Source organism: Loxodonta africana, chromosome 23 (genome assembly GCF_030014295.1).
Source record: "Loxodonta africana isolate mLoxAfr1 chromosome 23, mLoxAfr1.hap2, whole genome shotgun sequence".
Classification (NCBI taxonomy): Eukaryota; Metazoa; Chordata; class Mammalia; order Proboscidea; family Elephantidae; genus Loxodonta; species Loxodonta africana.
In genome coordinates this window covers 54,944,514-54,961,824 of record NC_087364.1, presented here as the reverse complement: position 1 = coordinate 54,961,824, position 17,311 = coordinate 54,944,514, and the positions used below count along the sequence as shown (strand labels likewise).

General features: G+C 37.7%; 1 protein-coding gene across 10 annotated transcripts in view; it reads left to right on the top strand.

The window, feature by feature from the left end:
* Window positions 1–17,311, top strand: part of TBL1XR1 (TBL1X/Y related 1) — a 190,293-nt gene that overhangs the window by 161,335 nt on the left and 11,647 nt on the right. For all 10 annotated transcript variants that reach the window (XM_064275495.1, XM_064275494.1, XM_064275491.1 and 7 more), the window contains 4 exons: window positions 8,575–8,696; window positions 8,839–8,913; window positions 11,379–11,506; window positions 12,019–12,184. In XM_064275495.1, the coding sequence (XP_064131565.1) occupies window positions 8,575–8,696; window positions 8,839–8,913; window positions 11,379–11,506; window positions 12,019–12,184 (491 nt within the window). The remainder of the gene's footprint in view (window positions 1–8,574; window positions 8,697–8,838; window positions 8,914–11,378; window positions 11,507–12,018; window positions 12,185–17,311) is intronic.

Genomic DNA, 17,311 nt, shown 5'->3' with positions numbered 1-17,311 from the left:
TAACCTTACTGATTTTCTCTTTTCTTGTCCCATCTGTTATTGAAAGAGGGGTATTGAAATCTCAAACAATAACTGGAAAAATAGTATTTCTTTTGGAGATATCAGTTTTTACCTCATGTGTTTTGAAGTAATATTAATAGGTGCATAAACATTTAGGAATCTTGTATCTTCATGTTGAACTGAACCCCACCCTTATCATTGTGAAGTGACCTCTTTTTTCCTGTTAATATTCTGTGCTCTGAAATCTACTTTGCCTGGTATTAGTATACCCATTCCAGCTTGCTTTTGATTGGTGTTAGCATGATATTTCTTTTTCCATTCTTTTCCGTTTAATCTGTTGGTGTCTTTATATTTAAAGCGTATTTTATGTAGGCACCATATAGTCAGTCTTGCTTTTTTACTCAATCTCAAAATCTCTGATTTTTAATTATAATACTTGATATTTAGACCATTTATATTTAATATGATTTTTGATATGATACATTAAAATTGACCGTATCTCTATCTCCTCTGTTCTTTTTTTCCCCTCTTTTTGTGCCTTTAGATTAATGGAATATTGTATATGATTCAGTTTTTTTCTTATTAGCTATAATTCTTTGTTTTATCATTTTAGTGGTTGCTTTAGAATTTATACTACACCTCTTTAACTTATCACCATCTACCTTCAAGTGATATTTTAAAGAGATTAAGTAATCTTATTTACTCATGTAGCTACTTCTCTGGTACTCTTTATTTCCTTGCATAGATACATGTTTTCATTTTTTTCTCTGCCTAATATACTTCCTTTAACATTTCTTATAGTTGGAATCTGTTGGTTATGAATTCTTTCATTTTTTTTGTGTGTGTGAAAAAATACTTCACCATAATTTTTGAAAGATATTTTGCTGGGTATAGAATTCTGGGTTGACAGTGTTTTTGTTTTTGTTTTTTTTTTCTTTCAGTACTTTAAATAATATGTTGCTCCACTCCTCATTTGCATTATTTTTGACAAGAAATCTATCATTTTTGTCTTCATCTGTACATAATTTCTTCTTTTCTCTGACTGCTTTCAAGATTTTCTTGGTACTGTTACTTTTCAACAATTGAACTATATTGTGCCTTGATAGGTTTTCTTGATGTTCTTTGACAGTAGTGTTCTTCAGCCTTCTTGGTTATGTTGGTTCATAGTTTTCATCAAATTTGAAAACTTTGTGACCATAGTTTTTCAAATATTTTTCTCCTTCTCCCCCTTTTTTCTTGAGGTTCTGGTTACATATATTTTACTCCACTTCAAGTTGTTCTACAACTTACTGATGCTCTGTTCATCACCCACCCCCCCTTCCCCCCGTGTTTCTTCTCTGTGGTTTTCATTTGAATAGTTTCTTTTAGGTCTTCAAGTCCACAAATCTTGCCTTTTGCAGTGTCTGATCAGCAGTTCATTTCATTCAGTACATTTTTGTCCTATATATTGTAGTTTTATATCTGTAAGTTTGATTTAGGTCTTTGGTTTTTTGTTGTTGTTGTTGTTTTTACATCTTCTATGTCTTAGCTTTCTGAGCATGCGGTATATAGTAACAGTGCTTTAGTGTCCTTATCTGCCAATTCTAACATCTCTGACTATTCTAGGTCAGTTTTGATAATTTGACTTCTTACTCATATTTTTCTTCTTTGCATCCTGGTAACTTTTTATTGGAAGTGAGACATTGTGAATTTTACTTTGTTGGTTGCTGGGTATTTTTGTATTCTTACAAGTATTTATGAACTTTGTTCTGAGACACAAGTTACTTGGAAACAATTTGATCCTTCTGGGTGTTGATTTTAAGCTTTGTTAGGTGGCACTGAAATAATGCTCAATGTAGGGCTAATTATTTCCTGCTACTGAGGAAGAACCTTATGTGTACTTTACTCAGTTTTCCATGAATCATGAGATTTTCTAGTCTGACTGGTAGATATAAGCACTATTCCCAGCCTTGAATATCAGGCGTTGTTTCTTCTAATCCTTTTCACAGGTTCTTTTCCCTGCCTCAGCTATTTCTTCACACTGTGCTGATTAGTGCTCAGCCGAATGAGTGAGACCCACTGCATCTTTAGAAATCTCTGTGTAGCTCTGTCTTCTTCAACCCTTTGTCCTGTGAACTCGAGCTCCCTTGGTCTTCCCAGACTCCCTGCTTTGTCTCCTGAACTCAGGAATTCCATTGATCTTTGTCTAGGGAGAGTTCCCCTGTGCCATGACCTGGAAATTCTTTCCAGATTATAAGCTTGTGCAATTAAAGGGGCATTTTGTTGGTTTTCTGTCTCTCAGGGACAACTGTCCTTTGTTCCTGATGTCCAGTGCCTTAAACTGTTATTTCATATATTTTGTAAGGTTTTTGGTTGTTTTGAGCAGGGTGTAAATTTGGTCCCTGTTATTCTATCTTGGCTGGAAGTAGGAGTCTATCATGCATTTTTAATTGCCATATTGTTGATTACTGGCACTGTATTTTCTACCATGTAAAACTCTAGCATAAGACATAAAAAGTAAATGAGTAATAAATGTGCCTTTCTCCTCTTTCTTGTAGATTTGTTCTTTCTCTTTAATAGAGGCTTCATGGGTTAATGAAAGTGATTTAAAATTGTTTTTAGGTGCATTTAAGTCAATTCCAACTTATAGCAACCCTGTGTACAACAGAACAAAACACTGCCAGGTCCTACACCATCCTCACAACAATTGTTACACATTGAGCTCATTGCTGCAGCCACTGTATCAGTCTTATCTCGTTGAGGCTCTTCCTCTTTTTCGCTGACCCTCTGCTTTACCAAGCATGATGTCCTTCAGGGAGTGGTCCCTCCTGATAACATGTCCAAAGTATGTGGGATGAAGTCTTGCCATCCTTGCTTCTAATGAGCATTCTCACTGTACTTCTTCCAAGACAGATTTGTTCATCCTAAGTCTGTCTTAGCCTGGAAGCTCTGTCCACACTGGGTGACCCTGCTGGTATTTGAAATGCAGCAGCATAGCTTCCAACATCACAGCAACACTCAAGCCACCACAGTATGACAAAACTGACAGACGTGTGGGGGAATTAGAATTGGGGAAGACATAAATTTTAATCTTAGTTCCAATATTTCAAAAGATTATGTAACCTTGGGCAAATTAACTTTTAACTTCTTTTATCATACTTAAAATGAGACCAGCAATGGCAAATATACGCCTCATGTATTGCTTAAATTAAAAGAGATTTTAAGTTAGGGCTATATTCCTAAAGAACTTGTATTTTCTAGACTCAGTTACTTTAGAAATTAAGTACGTGATTTCTAGTTGTTTATTTTGACATTTTGTTCCTGTATTATTTTCCTGAATTCTTCCATTGTTTTGTCTGTCTTTTCCATGCTTTTGTCTATTGTTTACTTATTTTTATCTGCATTTGTCTTCATCCTTCGGAGAGCCCTGAATATTAGAGTTTCGAATCCCCTATCAGGTCGTTCCAATGCCTTTTCTTCTACTGGAAGGCGATCTAGTGTTTTATTTTGGACTCTTTCTGGAGCCATCCTGTCCTATTTTTTTAATACGTTTTCGTATTGTCTGCTGTCTTTAGGACATTCAGGAATTATTTTCTTCGTTTATTGATTATAGATTTATTTGTTTCATCCTGCTTTTTTGCTTTATGTGGGTATGTCTGGGCAGGTGGGCTGGACATATTTGTTGCTTGCTCATCTGTGGTCATGAAACTTCTCACCACCTTGTCCGGAGGGCAGGGCCAGTTGCTCAGCTATGGTGCAGCAGGGCAGGTCCAGCAGAGGGGGAGGGGTGGGGACGGGTCATTTGCGGCATGTACTGGGACCGACAGGGCAGGGCCGGGGGCAGTGCCAGGTGAGGTCCAGTGGTCCACGCCTGTACCACTTGAGAGTGCTGTGCTCGATGTGTGGTACAGATAGGAGGGAAGGGAGAAGATCTGATATGTGGAGCTAAGTGGGTGAGAGAAAGAAGAGAGAGAAACAGAAGCAAAAAAATAAATGAAGGATTAAAGAAAAAAAAGTGAATAAAATTACAGCGAGGGAGGATTCAGTGAGTAGGAGCAGAGTAGACCCAGGAAGGCTGTGTGCCAGTGGCTCTCTAGCCAAGCGGCGCAGCTCAGCTTGTCAAGAAGGGGCATGGGCAGCGCACAGGGCCAGGTGGGCAGGAGAAAGGAAAGAAAAGAAGGGAAAGAGAGAGAAGAAAGAAAAAACAAAATACAGTGCAGTGGGTAGCTGGTCACTGGGGGCAGGGCGGGATTGGGGTGGCAGTGAGCTGATGTCTCTCTTGCTGAGCAGCACAGCATGGCCCATCAAGAAGGAGTGGAGGCAGCACAGGGCCTAAATGGGAGGGAGAAGGGAAAGATAAAGAAAAAATTAAAAATCATGGCACTGAGGGAGCCAACCTGTGGGGGAGGCTTAGACCTGGGGAGGCTCTCTGGGCAGGAGAAAAGAAAGGAAGAAAGTGGGGGAGGGGAGAGAAGACACAAAAAAAGGAAAAGGAAAAACAAACGAAAACAGAAATGCGCTGAAGTAGCCTTCCAGTGGGGGTGGTGTGGACCCAGAGAGGCTATGTTCTAGTGGCTTTATAGCTGAGCAGTGTGGCACAGCCCATCAAGAAAAGGGGCAGGACAGCACATGCAGCTGGGTGGGCTGAAGAGAGGAAAGAAGGAAGGGAGAAGAAACCGGGGTGGGGGGGGACGTGGTGCTGCGGGAGCCTGCTGGTGGGGTGGCACAGACACGGGGAAGCTGTGTGCTGGAGGTGGCATGTCCCGTCAAGAGCGGGCAGAGATGGCACATGGTGCTAGCTAGGCAGGCGAAAGGAAAGGAAGGAAGTGAGAGGAAGAGAAGAAGCAAAAAAAAAAAAAAAAAAAAAAAAGGCCAAAATAACACCAAAACTACCACTGCAGGAGCCACCAGTGGGGGCAGAGTGAATCTGAGCAGCAAGGAGCTGCTGTCTCTCTGGCCAAGCAGCTGTGTGGCCCGTTGGAAAGTGGCAGAGACTGAATAGAGGGAAAGGGGGGGGGGTGGGTGGGAAGACACGTGTCCCTGGCTACCAGGTGCTCTCTTTCCTGTTGGGAGCTCCGTGAAGTTGCCTTCCTGTACTCCCTGTCTGTAGTTCTTGGTGGCTGAGGTCCAAGGTGGCAGGTCTGTGCTGTGTTAGCTGGTAGGGGACCTCCACTCTATAGCTTTTCTTGTTCTGTGTTCTCTGTCCGTTTCGTATTCCATTCGGTGCTTGGTTGAGTTCTTTATCCCCTCATTTGGCTCTTAGAGTTCCAGGATTGACATTTGTATCTGTTTTACTTAGTTTTCCGGGTTTTTGCTGTAGAGGAATGGTGTGGTGCTTCTGTCTATAGCACCACGTTGGCTCTGCCTCCTAAGAATAAAGTAAGGAGGTATATGTTTTAAGATTACATCAATCTATAACCGTTGTATCTTTGGAGCTAGGCATATCAGAAACCACTAAGTATGTAACCATGTTGCAGCACTCCTTGCTCAAATAACTTTACTTGGTTATGTACAGTTTTTTTTTTTTTTTTTAAATGAATCTAAAGGTTATTTGTTTTAGTTTTCTTAGTCTTTTCTCTAGCATTCTGCAGGTTACTCTGTCCCAAATAATACCCTGGTGTACCTTGGCAGATATAGTCAATTCTCATTATTTATAGTAGTTTTGTTCTAGAAAACCCCTGTGAACACTGAATTGGTGAATATTGAACTAGCCTTGTTGAACCTTAGCCTGGAATTTTTTGCTACAACACACGAGTATGTTTGCAGATGACCTTAAAAACACTAGAAGTCCTTGTAGCAAATAGGCAAGCGTGCAAATACAGAATCTGCAGATAATGAAGATAGGTTGTATTTGACCTTCATGGCAATTTTTACATTTTTAACTTCTAAGTTAGGTTTTTCAGCCCCACCCATTCCCCTCTATTCTCCCCCGTTTTGTTTTTGTTTTTTTTTTTTTAGCCACCTCCTAACACTAGAAGCTATTTGCCCAAGAGCATTCTGTTAATACTATTTTTACAATGATATGTTAAGTAACAGTGTTTAATAAAGTTTAATATTTTGAAACCCCCACGTACCTACCCTCCACACCACCCTGGGGTAGAGGACATAGCAGCAGGGCGGTTCTCTGGAGAAGTTTGCCACTGGGAGTCTTCAGTAGCAAAGCAAAGCCTCACAAGCTGGAGATTGGATACATAGCACAGGTAAAGAGGAGCTGTTGGGGCAAGGGGTGACTACAGCTGGCCAAAAGTCTTGCTGCCTTATGACAGTAGTAGAAACAGAAATACAACCAGAATGCTCCTTGGAAGCAAGGGCAGTGAGTCTTTGTCTCGCTTACTTTGGACGTGTTATCAGCAGGGACCAGTCCCTGGAGAAGGATATCATGCTTAGTAAAGCAGAGGATCAGCAAAAGAGAGGAAGATCCTCAGTGAGATGGATTGACACAGTGGCTGCAACAAATGGGCTCAAACATAACAATTGTGAAGACGGCGCTGGACTGGGCAGTGTCTTGTTCTGTTGTACATAGGGTCATTGTGAGTTGGAACTGACTTGACGGCACCTAACAACAACAGTTAACTCAGCTTGCTAGCTCTAAAAGTATGTGATTCTTGATTAGTTCTTTTTTTAATTTGAGGTAATTCTCACAATTTGAAATTTTGTACGAAGGTAGATTTATATTAATATTTTCTTGAGCCATTGTATTTTCCAGAAGGTTGCTTGGGAGAGTTAAATATATCATAGTTTCAAGTTCCATACCCTCCGTAGTAAGTGCTCATTAAACTTTTCCCTTCCCATCTTGTAAGCATTACTTTCCTTTGCCGGGTATCCTCAATTCAGGTTGTGTCCTGACTCCTGGTTTTTCGTTGTAGAAATACACCCAAAGCTAGTTCTTCTAATATCGGGTCCTATTTCTACCTTTAGCTTACTTGAGCTACACTTGAAAGTTTGGTGTTTATTTGGTTGTCTTTAGCCAGTTAATGAAATCAGCTTCTTGCCTATTGTCCTTTGTCTTTTTTTCCCCCTGATTTCTTGGTATAGTTCTGAAAATACTGATTCATTTTTCCTTTCTGTGTTATAAATGCTTTAAGTCTTCATTTTCCTTTGTCTTTATGATTGTTGGTATGTTTGAGTCCATTGTTCTGACAATCCATTTTATTAAGGATTTCTCTCATTTTCACTAACCCTCTACTTCACCAAACATGATGTCATTTTCTAGCAATTTCCTTCGGTTACTTTTGTACTTAAATATACACAATTAGGGAGTGGCTTTTTTTCCCCCCATCCCATGGACACCAGCTCCATTCAGCTTTATTAAATGTTTCGTATATCTAAAAATGAGTATACACAGTTTAACCCTCTTGTTTTTCTCCTCTTTTAAGTTTTTGCTGTAAATCAAGGCTTCACAAACCTCTGGAAAAGAAACACTTTGGGTTTGTGGGTCATAGGGTTTCTGTTGCAGCTACACACATCTGCAGCTGTTGTGCAGAAGTCATCATTCAGACTAGGTGTCTGAATGCCCTTGGCTGGGTTCTAATACAACTTGATTTGCAGACACTAACTTTTCAATTTCATGTTTTCATATATCATGTGTCTTTTTTTATTTTACCCCCAACCAATTACAAATGTAAAAACAGTTGTTAGTTCATGGGCCATGTAAAAACAGGTAGTGAGTTGGATTTGGCTCATGGGCCATAGTTTTTTGACCCCTTTTCTAAATCCAGTGCTCTTAGTGTGTTCCTGTTGCTTAGCCCAGTTGCCTGTTGTCGTTACTCTAATCTGTGTTACTCATCATAGAGTGTCTTTGCACCTTGCTGCAGGGGAAGATGAAAGAATCTTGAATCATATCAGAGCTAAAATCGGAATAAGTATTAAAATGCCAGCCAGCTTTTGGGCCTCTGAGATTTTAAGTTCAGTGATGTAGATTTTAAGAGGTACTTGACAAGAATCAGGGGAAAAAATATGTGCAAATCATAAGCAATATTCCATGTGTCAGTTGAGTAGATGATAATGTGAATGATATTTATTCAGTGTAACATTTGTCTAGCTCTTGTAATTTATATTTCTGTACACATCATCTCACTTGGTTTTTACAACACCTCTACGTACTGTGCATAAAGTTGGTATATTATCCCTATTTTTAGATGAGGAAATAGCATGAGAAGTTGAGTGACTTGTTTAGGATTTACTAATTAGAGAATGATTTAGTCATCAAGGCTTCTTGTCCATTGAACACTCATAGAAGTTAGAAGTAAAAGGAATTATATCATCAAGTTTAATTTTATCATTTTACTAATGAGAAACCAAGACCAGGGTTAGTAATGGACAGAGCAAGCTGTCATGTCTGTATTACCAGGCCAGTGTTCTTTCCATTAGGCTGTATCTTGCATTGAGACAGCTAAACTGAAATTTATTAATATTTATTAATGTAATGTAAATACCTTATTTAAAAAGAACCCGTAGTTTCTTAAAAAGTTTAAAATATTTATAACTTCCTGTTAGCATACTTAAGAATGTTGTCCAACCATGACTCAAAACTAAAATGCCTAGATTTCAGTGCATGTGGCTTAAGTGCAAACCCTGCCTTGTTTTTCTTTCTAGCACCAGCGTTGGATGTTGACTGGCAGAGCAACAACACCTTTGCTTCCTGTAGTACAGATATGTGCATTCATGTCTGTAAATTAGGACAAGACAGACCTATTAAAACATTCCAGGGACACACGGTAAGAAACCTTTTTTTCTCTACTCTAAGTGATTATGATGAATGGGTAATGTTTCAGAGTGAATTTGAAGTATGTATGTTTCATGTCCAGAGGGCAACCCAGTCTATAAAGTGAAAATGTGTATATTTGCTGTTATTTTTAGAATGAAGTAAATGCTATCAAATGGGACCCAACTGGCAATCTCCTGGCCTCGTGTTCTGATGACATGACTTTAAAGGTAATTCGGTTATCATCATGGGAGAAACAGGTTGGGGTTTACAGTGTGGCTGCTCTGGCCATTTTAAGCCTTTTTAGAATGTTTCTCTCATATGTAGTTCATTGAAGATTTAAACCTGGATTTTTATGAGGACTCGTTTGACTTTTTAATGGTTAATCATCTTTTTTTTTTTTTGTATTTTATGTATTCTTATCTGAAATCATCATAAAAGTAATCGACTATAGCCAATAAATACTGGTATGATGATTGCTGTACAATAGGCATTGTAATACTAAAGAAGTGTATTTTACATTATCTTCACTATTAGAAAATCATGTTGGTGTAATTAAATCTTATCTTCACCATTAGAAAGTCATATATTGGTGTGATTAAATCTAAGTTTATTTGCACGTGTAAAGATTTAATAAGTATAGAAGACCTTGTAGCATTGATGGATTTGATGGAAATTCCATGAATTATATTACTTGGATTTGTCTGTGGTATGAGCACATACCACCCTTGCTGGGAATCTGATACAGAAGTGAATCTCTTAGTGAGTGAGCCTAGTTGAAATGCCAACAACTACCTTTTAACATGCGTTTGTGTTTTCTGGATGCACGAGTTAAAGCAAAACTGACATCTTGCCGTGCCTGAGCATATCACATACTACAGTGAGGGTAAAAAAGCTTTTTGTGTTTTGAGATAAAGAACAACCTGATACTAATTAACAAAGATGAATGAAGCCTTGAACCCCTACTTCCAACATGCTAACTCCCTAAGGAAAACATTTTTATCCTCTGCTTTATAACACCAATGAGTGCAGACGTAATGACCCCTACAGATAAGATAATCATGTGGGAACACTGCTTTCCCCTGTCATGAACAGGCTAGCCTTGGTAATGTGGTGATATTTTCTTCCCATAAATAACTGCTGTGGGTTTTTTTATAGACAGTTCTTCTCAAGTCTGGACTCCCTTGCAAACATTGCTAGTAAAAGTGCTTTTTTAATGGTTATATCTCCGACTTTTCCTTGAATGCACATGTGCTAAATGAAAAAGAGGAAATGAAAGAAGGCCAGTGGCTGGAGATCCTAGTGTCAGGGATCGAGTTGTAGCTGGAGGTAGGTCAGGACTAGAAATTGTTAGAGAACTGTTCTTCATCCTAACACTAATAAAAGCTCATGTAGAGTTTTAAAGCAGAAACTAGACGGATGAGTAAATTGTAGTGGAGCGATTTTCTGAGAACAGGGAACACCAGACTGAGAAGATCACGTATTTGTTTCAGACATATTGAGCTTGTGGTACCTTTTAGCCATGCAGATTGCAAAGGCAGGTGGATCTGATTCTCAGATGAGAACTCTGTTTGAGATAAAAATTTAGTAAATCTCAACAACTGGATAGTCAGTGACAGCCGTGAGTATGAATGAACTGTATAGGTAGAAAGCATAGAGTGAAAAGTGGGTAAACCCACCTCAAAATAAATAAATAAACAAAGTCTTAAAAGCAATTGCTAGCTCAAGAGGAATGTGCTTCCAAAAGGAATGACCGAAGTGGTAAGAGTGTGTAGAGAATATTTCAAGGGAGATGAGGGATGGGAGGGTTCAAAAGTCTCTCATGCTAGTGAAAAGTCAGATGAAATGTGTCATTTGGATTTATTTACACAGGGGTTAAATACATAGGGCACAAAAACACCACGGTATGGCTTTACTGTCGTTTACCAGTTACGTTACAGAGAGTATGAAATCCAGCTAATGTTTGTTTGTCTACAGCTGGCTTTGAGGTTTGTGTTTGCCAAGAGATTACAAAGTTCTCTCGCGCCCTGCCCCCCGCTACCCACCCAATGTCTTTATTGAATGATTTTGCCAGGCATAACCTTGGTGTAAGCTTCATTTAATTGTTGCTTTAAAAAAATAAATATTTTTTAATCTATATATAGAAGTATGTTTTCAGCTCAGGAAAGGTTATTCTCTGCTCACCATTTTAACTATAACTATTATTTCTATTACTTCTCATAATTTCTTCTATATAAAACATTAGTATTAATAAGTTGCTTATTTATTTTCTCCTCTCCATAGTAAAGCCTTTCCTGATTTTAGATTCTAAAAGGACTTTATAATAGAGATGTTTAAGGGATGGCATAAAAACGAATGCATTCAGCATTTTAGAATCATTAATCATAGAACGTCTTGAGTGCTGAAATTTATAACCTATGAAGCTACAGAAGTAATCTTAAGGGAAAGAAAGTAATCTTAGAGTGGCTGCAATTAATTCAGCCCTCAAGCCTCACAATAGTGAATATTTTGGAAGAGCGTAAAGCTAATTTATAATTTTTTTTTTTTAGAGAAATAAATATTAAATACAGTCTACTATATTCTAATTTCTTTGCAAATATTTCTCTGACTTCTATAATCATGATTCTGGTTATACAGCTTGTATTTTAAATGTAGCCATTATGTGGAATAATAATACCCTTTTTTGTTTGTTTAGATATGGAGTATGAAACAAGACAATTGTGTCCATGATTTGCAAGCACATAATAAAGAAATTTATACTATCAAATGGAGTCCAACAGGACCAGGGACAAGTAATCCAAATGCCAACCTTATGTTAGCAAGGTAATGTTTTTGTTTTATCTTCTTTTTATAGATCTTCTAAAAAGAAGACTTCTGGTAAATATGGGAGGAAACTAGGGAAGATTCCATGAAATGGGAATATATCCTGCAACTTTTAAAGCACAGGGTTTTGTCATTAGTGTTTCAGGTCCTAAAGGTTTTTATGTCCAATGATACCAAATATTGATTAATAATATTAAATAGTAATTAAGACCCAAATAATTGAGGTATAGTACAATAAAGGTCAATTACCATTCAAAATTGTGGGTCAATAAAAGGGCTTATTTAAAAAGAAAAGACTCACAGTGAATTAGCTCACTTACATGCAATTCAGGACCTTGAGATGCCTTTCAGCTGCTTCCTCTCCTGGCTGGCTCCCACTTCCCAGACTGCTTTCTCCCTGACTCTCCATGTTACCTCTCATAAGGAATTTGGGGCTAGCCATTAGGAGTTAGGGGTGAGGTGGGGGCGTGACAGTATTTCTTTACTTTTAAAATATTTTTTCCCCCTTGCAGTGCATCCTTCGATTCTACTGTTAGGTTATGGGATGTAGACCGAGGGATTTGCATTCACACTTTGACAAAACACCAAGAGCCTGTATACAGTGTAGCCTTCAGTCCTGATGGCAGGTATCTGGCAAGTGGTTCTTTTGACAAATGTGTGCACATCTGGAACACACAGGTATGTCTGTGTTACTTACATGGTCACCTACTCTTATATCTAGTAGGAAACATTTGTATGCTTTCTTTTTGGTTTCCCATTTGTCTTGTGGCAGCTATTCTCAGTTTTAAAATTAAGAACACTTTTTTTGGGAATTTACAGGTAAGTGAAGATTGGAACCAGCTGAAATTACATTTTCATATATAGACCACACTTAACAAATGGGTTTAGGTTCCTTCCTTGTTTTTCGTTTTTTTTTTTTTTTTTTCAAATAATTTTGCAGACACAGAATGTGACACTGTCTCAGATGCATTTCTTTAGATAAATGACATAATTTCTTTGTTTTCTAAAATAATTATCTTTGAAGGAGCTACGGTGTGAGTAGTATAAAATGTGTTGAAAGAGAAGATTTTATGACTGAACACAGTGATTTATCAGAAACAAAGTTTTGACTATATCTTTTCAAGATAATGATACAGAGATCCTTTGCTAAAACTGGAAAAGCATTCTGCTGATTTCAGTTTTTATCTTCTTAAAGTTTTAATTTTTATGCTCTATGTACGCTGTTTCTTAAATGGCACTCACATGACTTGTCCCCCTTCACTGATCAGGTATTTGTGGTTGTAGCTGTTTCTCTTTGTATATAGCTAATTGCAGTAGGTGACTACACCGATTAATTTGCATAGATCATCTTCCAGTATTTTTGATTCAGCTCTATGTTCATATAGTTTTTAAAAAGAAAACAAAACATTCTAAAAAGATACACATCGAGAATATCTCACTTCTGTCTGTCTCCCACAAGCAGCAGTTTTTATACATTTCTCTTTTAGGGTATTCTTTCTGAGTTCTATCTGTAAAACAAAAGCATAGTGATAATTCCATTTTATATTCCCACTGGCAATATAAGAGAATATGTTACCCCATAGTCTTCATTCGCTGTAGTGTTCATTTGCATTTCTTTTATGAGTGAGATTGAGCATCTTTTTATATGTTTGAGTTTTTCATATTATTTTTCCTGTGAACTGTCTAATCATGTCCTTTTTTTTTTTTTAAACTAATCATTGGTCTTTTCCTGATTATTAGTCTTCTTCATTTCCAGGAGCTCTTTATATGCTAGAAAAATAAGGGCTTTGTGATCTCAGTTGCAAATATTTTTTCCTGTTTGAACAAATAATTATTAAGCCTTAATCTTAAATTACATTTTAAACTAAAAATATTCAACTTTAATATTTTATCATTCCTTTCTTATTGCTACACCTCTGCTTTCTCTTTTTATCAGTATGTGCCTTTATTGGATTATATACTGTAACTGCAATAAAGATCCCCAAAAAGCCAAACCTGTTGCCATTGAGTCAATTCTGACTCATAGTGACCCTATAAGACAGAGTAGAAATACCCCATAGGTTTTCCAAGGAGCTCCTGGTGAGTTTGAACTGCTGACATTTTAGTTAATAGTCATAGCTTTTAACCAGCAGGGATAACTACAATATGTGTGTTTAAAAAAATTTATTTCTGATTTTTATTTATAAATTTGTGTTTATGGGAGAAAACTGATTGTGAACCTAACAACCTTCTGAAATTGAAAACCAGTTGAATAATTTGTGAAAGTGAATATGTAAGTATAGAAATCACAGTGTATATTCAAATTAGTCTTAGTTTTTGTTCATTTTAATTTATAATTATAAAATATTTTAAATACACACAAAATGATAAAACTGATATTCTTAGTTTGACAGGAACATTTTGCCACAATTGTTTTAGATTTCTTCCCCCCCTTTTTTTTTTTAAATATATATTCAGGATAAAATGTTACAAATACAGCAAAAGTATACACCTCCTCTCTCTTCTCTTCCTTCTTAGAGGCTATAGCAACTCTGAAGAAAGTATCCATCATTTCGTAATAAATGATATATACTACTATTTTTTGTGTTAAAATTGTACTAACATGAAATGAGTATGCATTGATAATTACTAGTGATTGGAATGGGAAAGTTGGGAACAAAGAATGATCAGTAGTTGGAAAATATGACCTTGATGACAGAAACGCCACCAGAAATCACGTGATAGAATTTTGCAAGACAAATGACTTCTTCGTTGCAAATACCTTTTTTCAACAATATAAATGGCAGCCATACATGTGGATTTTGCCAGACAGAATATACAGGAATCATATCGACTACATCTGTGGAAAGAAACGATGGAGAAGCTCAATGTAATCAGTCAGAACAAGGCCAGGAGCCAACTGCGGAACAGACCATCAATTGCTCATACGCAAATTCAAGTTGAAGCTGAAGAAAATTAAAACAAGTCCACAAGAGCCAAAATACGACCTTGAGTATATCCCACCTGAATTTGGAGACCACCTCTAGAATAGATTTGACACATTGAACACTAATGACTGAAGTCCAGACAAATTGTAGAATGACATCAAAGACAAATCATACATGAAGAAAGCAAGAGGTCAATAAAAAGACAGGAAAGAAAGAAAAGACCAAAATAGATGTCAGAAGAGACTCTGAAACTTGATCTTGAACGTGGAGTAGCTAAAGGGAAAGGAGGAAATGATGAAGTAAAAGAGCTAAACAGAAGATTTCAAAGGATTCCTTAAGAAGACAAAGTAAAGTATTATAATGACATGTGCAAAGACCTGGAGTTAGAAAACTAAAAGGGAAGAACCTGCTTGGCATTTCTCATGCTGAAAGAACTGAAGAAAAAATGTATGCCTCAAGTTGTAATAATGAAGGATTCAATGGGGAAAATATTGAATGACACAGGAAGCATCAAAAGAAGATGGAAGGAATACACGGAGTTACTGTACCAAAAAGAACTGATTGGTGTTCAACCATTTCAGGAGGTAGCATATGATCAAGAACTAATGGTACTGAAGGAAGAGGTCCAAGCTGCACTTAAGGCACTGGCGAAAAACAAGGCTCCAGGAATTGACGGAATACTAATGGATGCAGCACTGGAGGTGCTCACTCATCTGTGTCAAGAAATTTGAAAGACAGCTACCTGGCCAGCTGACCAGAAGAGATCCCTATCCGTGGCCATTCCAAAGAAGCTGACCCAGCAGAATGCAGAGATTATCCAAACAATATCACCGATAACACACGTAAGTAAAATTTTGCTGGAGATCATTCAAAAGTGGTTGCAGGAGCGCATCAACAGGGAACTGCCGAAATTGAAGCTAGATTCAGAAGAGTTATGTGAAATGAGTGATGTCTTTGCTGATGTTAGGTGGATCTTGGCTGAAGGCAGAAAATACGCAAGATGTTTACCTGTGTTTTATTGACTGTGCAAAAGCATTTGACTGTGTGGATCATAACAAATTATGGATAACATTGTGAAAGATGGGAATTCCAGAACACTTCATTGTCCTCGTGAGGAACCTGTACAGAGACAAAGAGGGAGTCATATGAACAGAGCAAGGGAATACTTTGTGGTTTAAAGTCAGGAAAGGTGTGCATCATGGTTGTATCCTTTTACCATACTTATTCAATCTGTATGCTGAGTAAATAATCCAAGAAGCTGGGTTTATTATGAAGAAGGACGTGGCATCAGGATTGGAGGAACGCTTATCAACAACTTGAGATATGCAGATAATACAAGTTGCTGAAAGTGAAGAGAACTTGAAGCACTTACTGATAAAGAGCAAAAACTGCAGCCTTCAGTATGGATTGGACCTCAACATAAAGAAAACAAAAACCATCATAACTGGACCAATAAGCAACATTATGATATATGGAGAAAATATTGACATTGTCAAGAATTTCATCTTACTTGAATCCACAATCAACCCGCATTGATTGTGGCAGTCAAGAAATGAAACAATGTATTGTATCGGGGCAAATCTGCTACAAAAGACTTCTTTAAAGCATTGAAAAGCGAAACGTCACTTTGAGGACTAAGGTGCGCCTGACACAGGCCATGGTATTTTCATTCACCTCATATACATGCAAAACACGGACAGTGAATAAGGAAGACTGAAGAAGAGTTGATGCCTTTGAATTATAGTGTTGGTGAAGAATATTAAACATGCCACAGACTGCCAGAAGAACAAACAAATCTGTCTTTGAAGAAATATAGCCAGAATGCTCCTTAGAAATGACATGATGCGACTTTGTCTCATATACTTTGGACATGTTGTCAGGAGGGACCAGTCCCCAGAGGACATCATGCTTGGTAAAGTAGAGGGTCAGCAAAAAAGAGGAAGACCCTCAATGAGATGGATTGACACAGTGGCTGTAACAAATGGGCTCAAGTATAACAACGATTGTGAGGATGGCGCAGAACTGGGCAGTGTTTCATTCTGTTGTATGTAGGATCACTATGAGTTGGAACAGACTAGTTGGCACCTAAAAATAACCATAACGCTATTTTGTGTATTATAATTGTCATAAATGATATGCATATTTTCAAACTTGTGTTTTTTATCCACTTGATATTTTTTGAAATTTATTTACTTTGATAACATGTCATTCTGAAGGAGAATGAAGAATAACAAAGACACAAGGAAAATATTAGCCCAAGAGACAAAAGGGCCACGTAAAACCAGAGACTCCATCAGCCTGAGATCAGAAGAACTAGATGATGCCTGGCTACCACCAGTGACTGCCCTGACAGGGAACTCAATGGAGAGTCCCTGATGGTACAGGGGAAAAGTATGGTGCAGAACTCAACGTAAAAAAACCGGACTTAATGGTCTGAGACTGGAGGAATTTTCGAAGCCATGGCCCTTGGACGCTCTGTTAACCCAGAACTAAAACCGTTCCTGAAGCCCACTCTTCAGACAAAAATTAGACTGGACTGTAAAACATAAAATAATACTCATGAAGAGTGTGCTGCTTAGTTCAAGCAAATACATGAGACAAAATGGGCAGCTCCTGCCTGGAAGCCGTATGAGAAGGCAGGAAGAGACCAGGAGCTGGTTGGATGGACATGGGAAACCCAGAGCAGAAAGGGAGAGTGTGCTGTCACGTTATAAGGATTGTAACGAGCGCCACAAACAATATGTGTATAAATTTTTGTATGAGAAATTGAGCTTTAAACTCTCACCTAAAGCACAATAAAAATAACGGCGCTCTAGAATGATGGTTTCTTTTGATGGCTATAGAGTAGTGTATGAGTATACCACAGCTTTTAAATTCA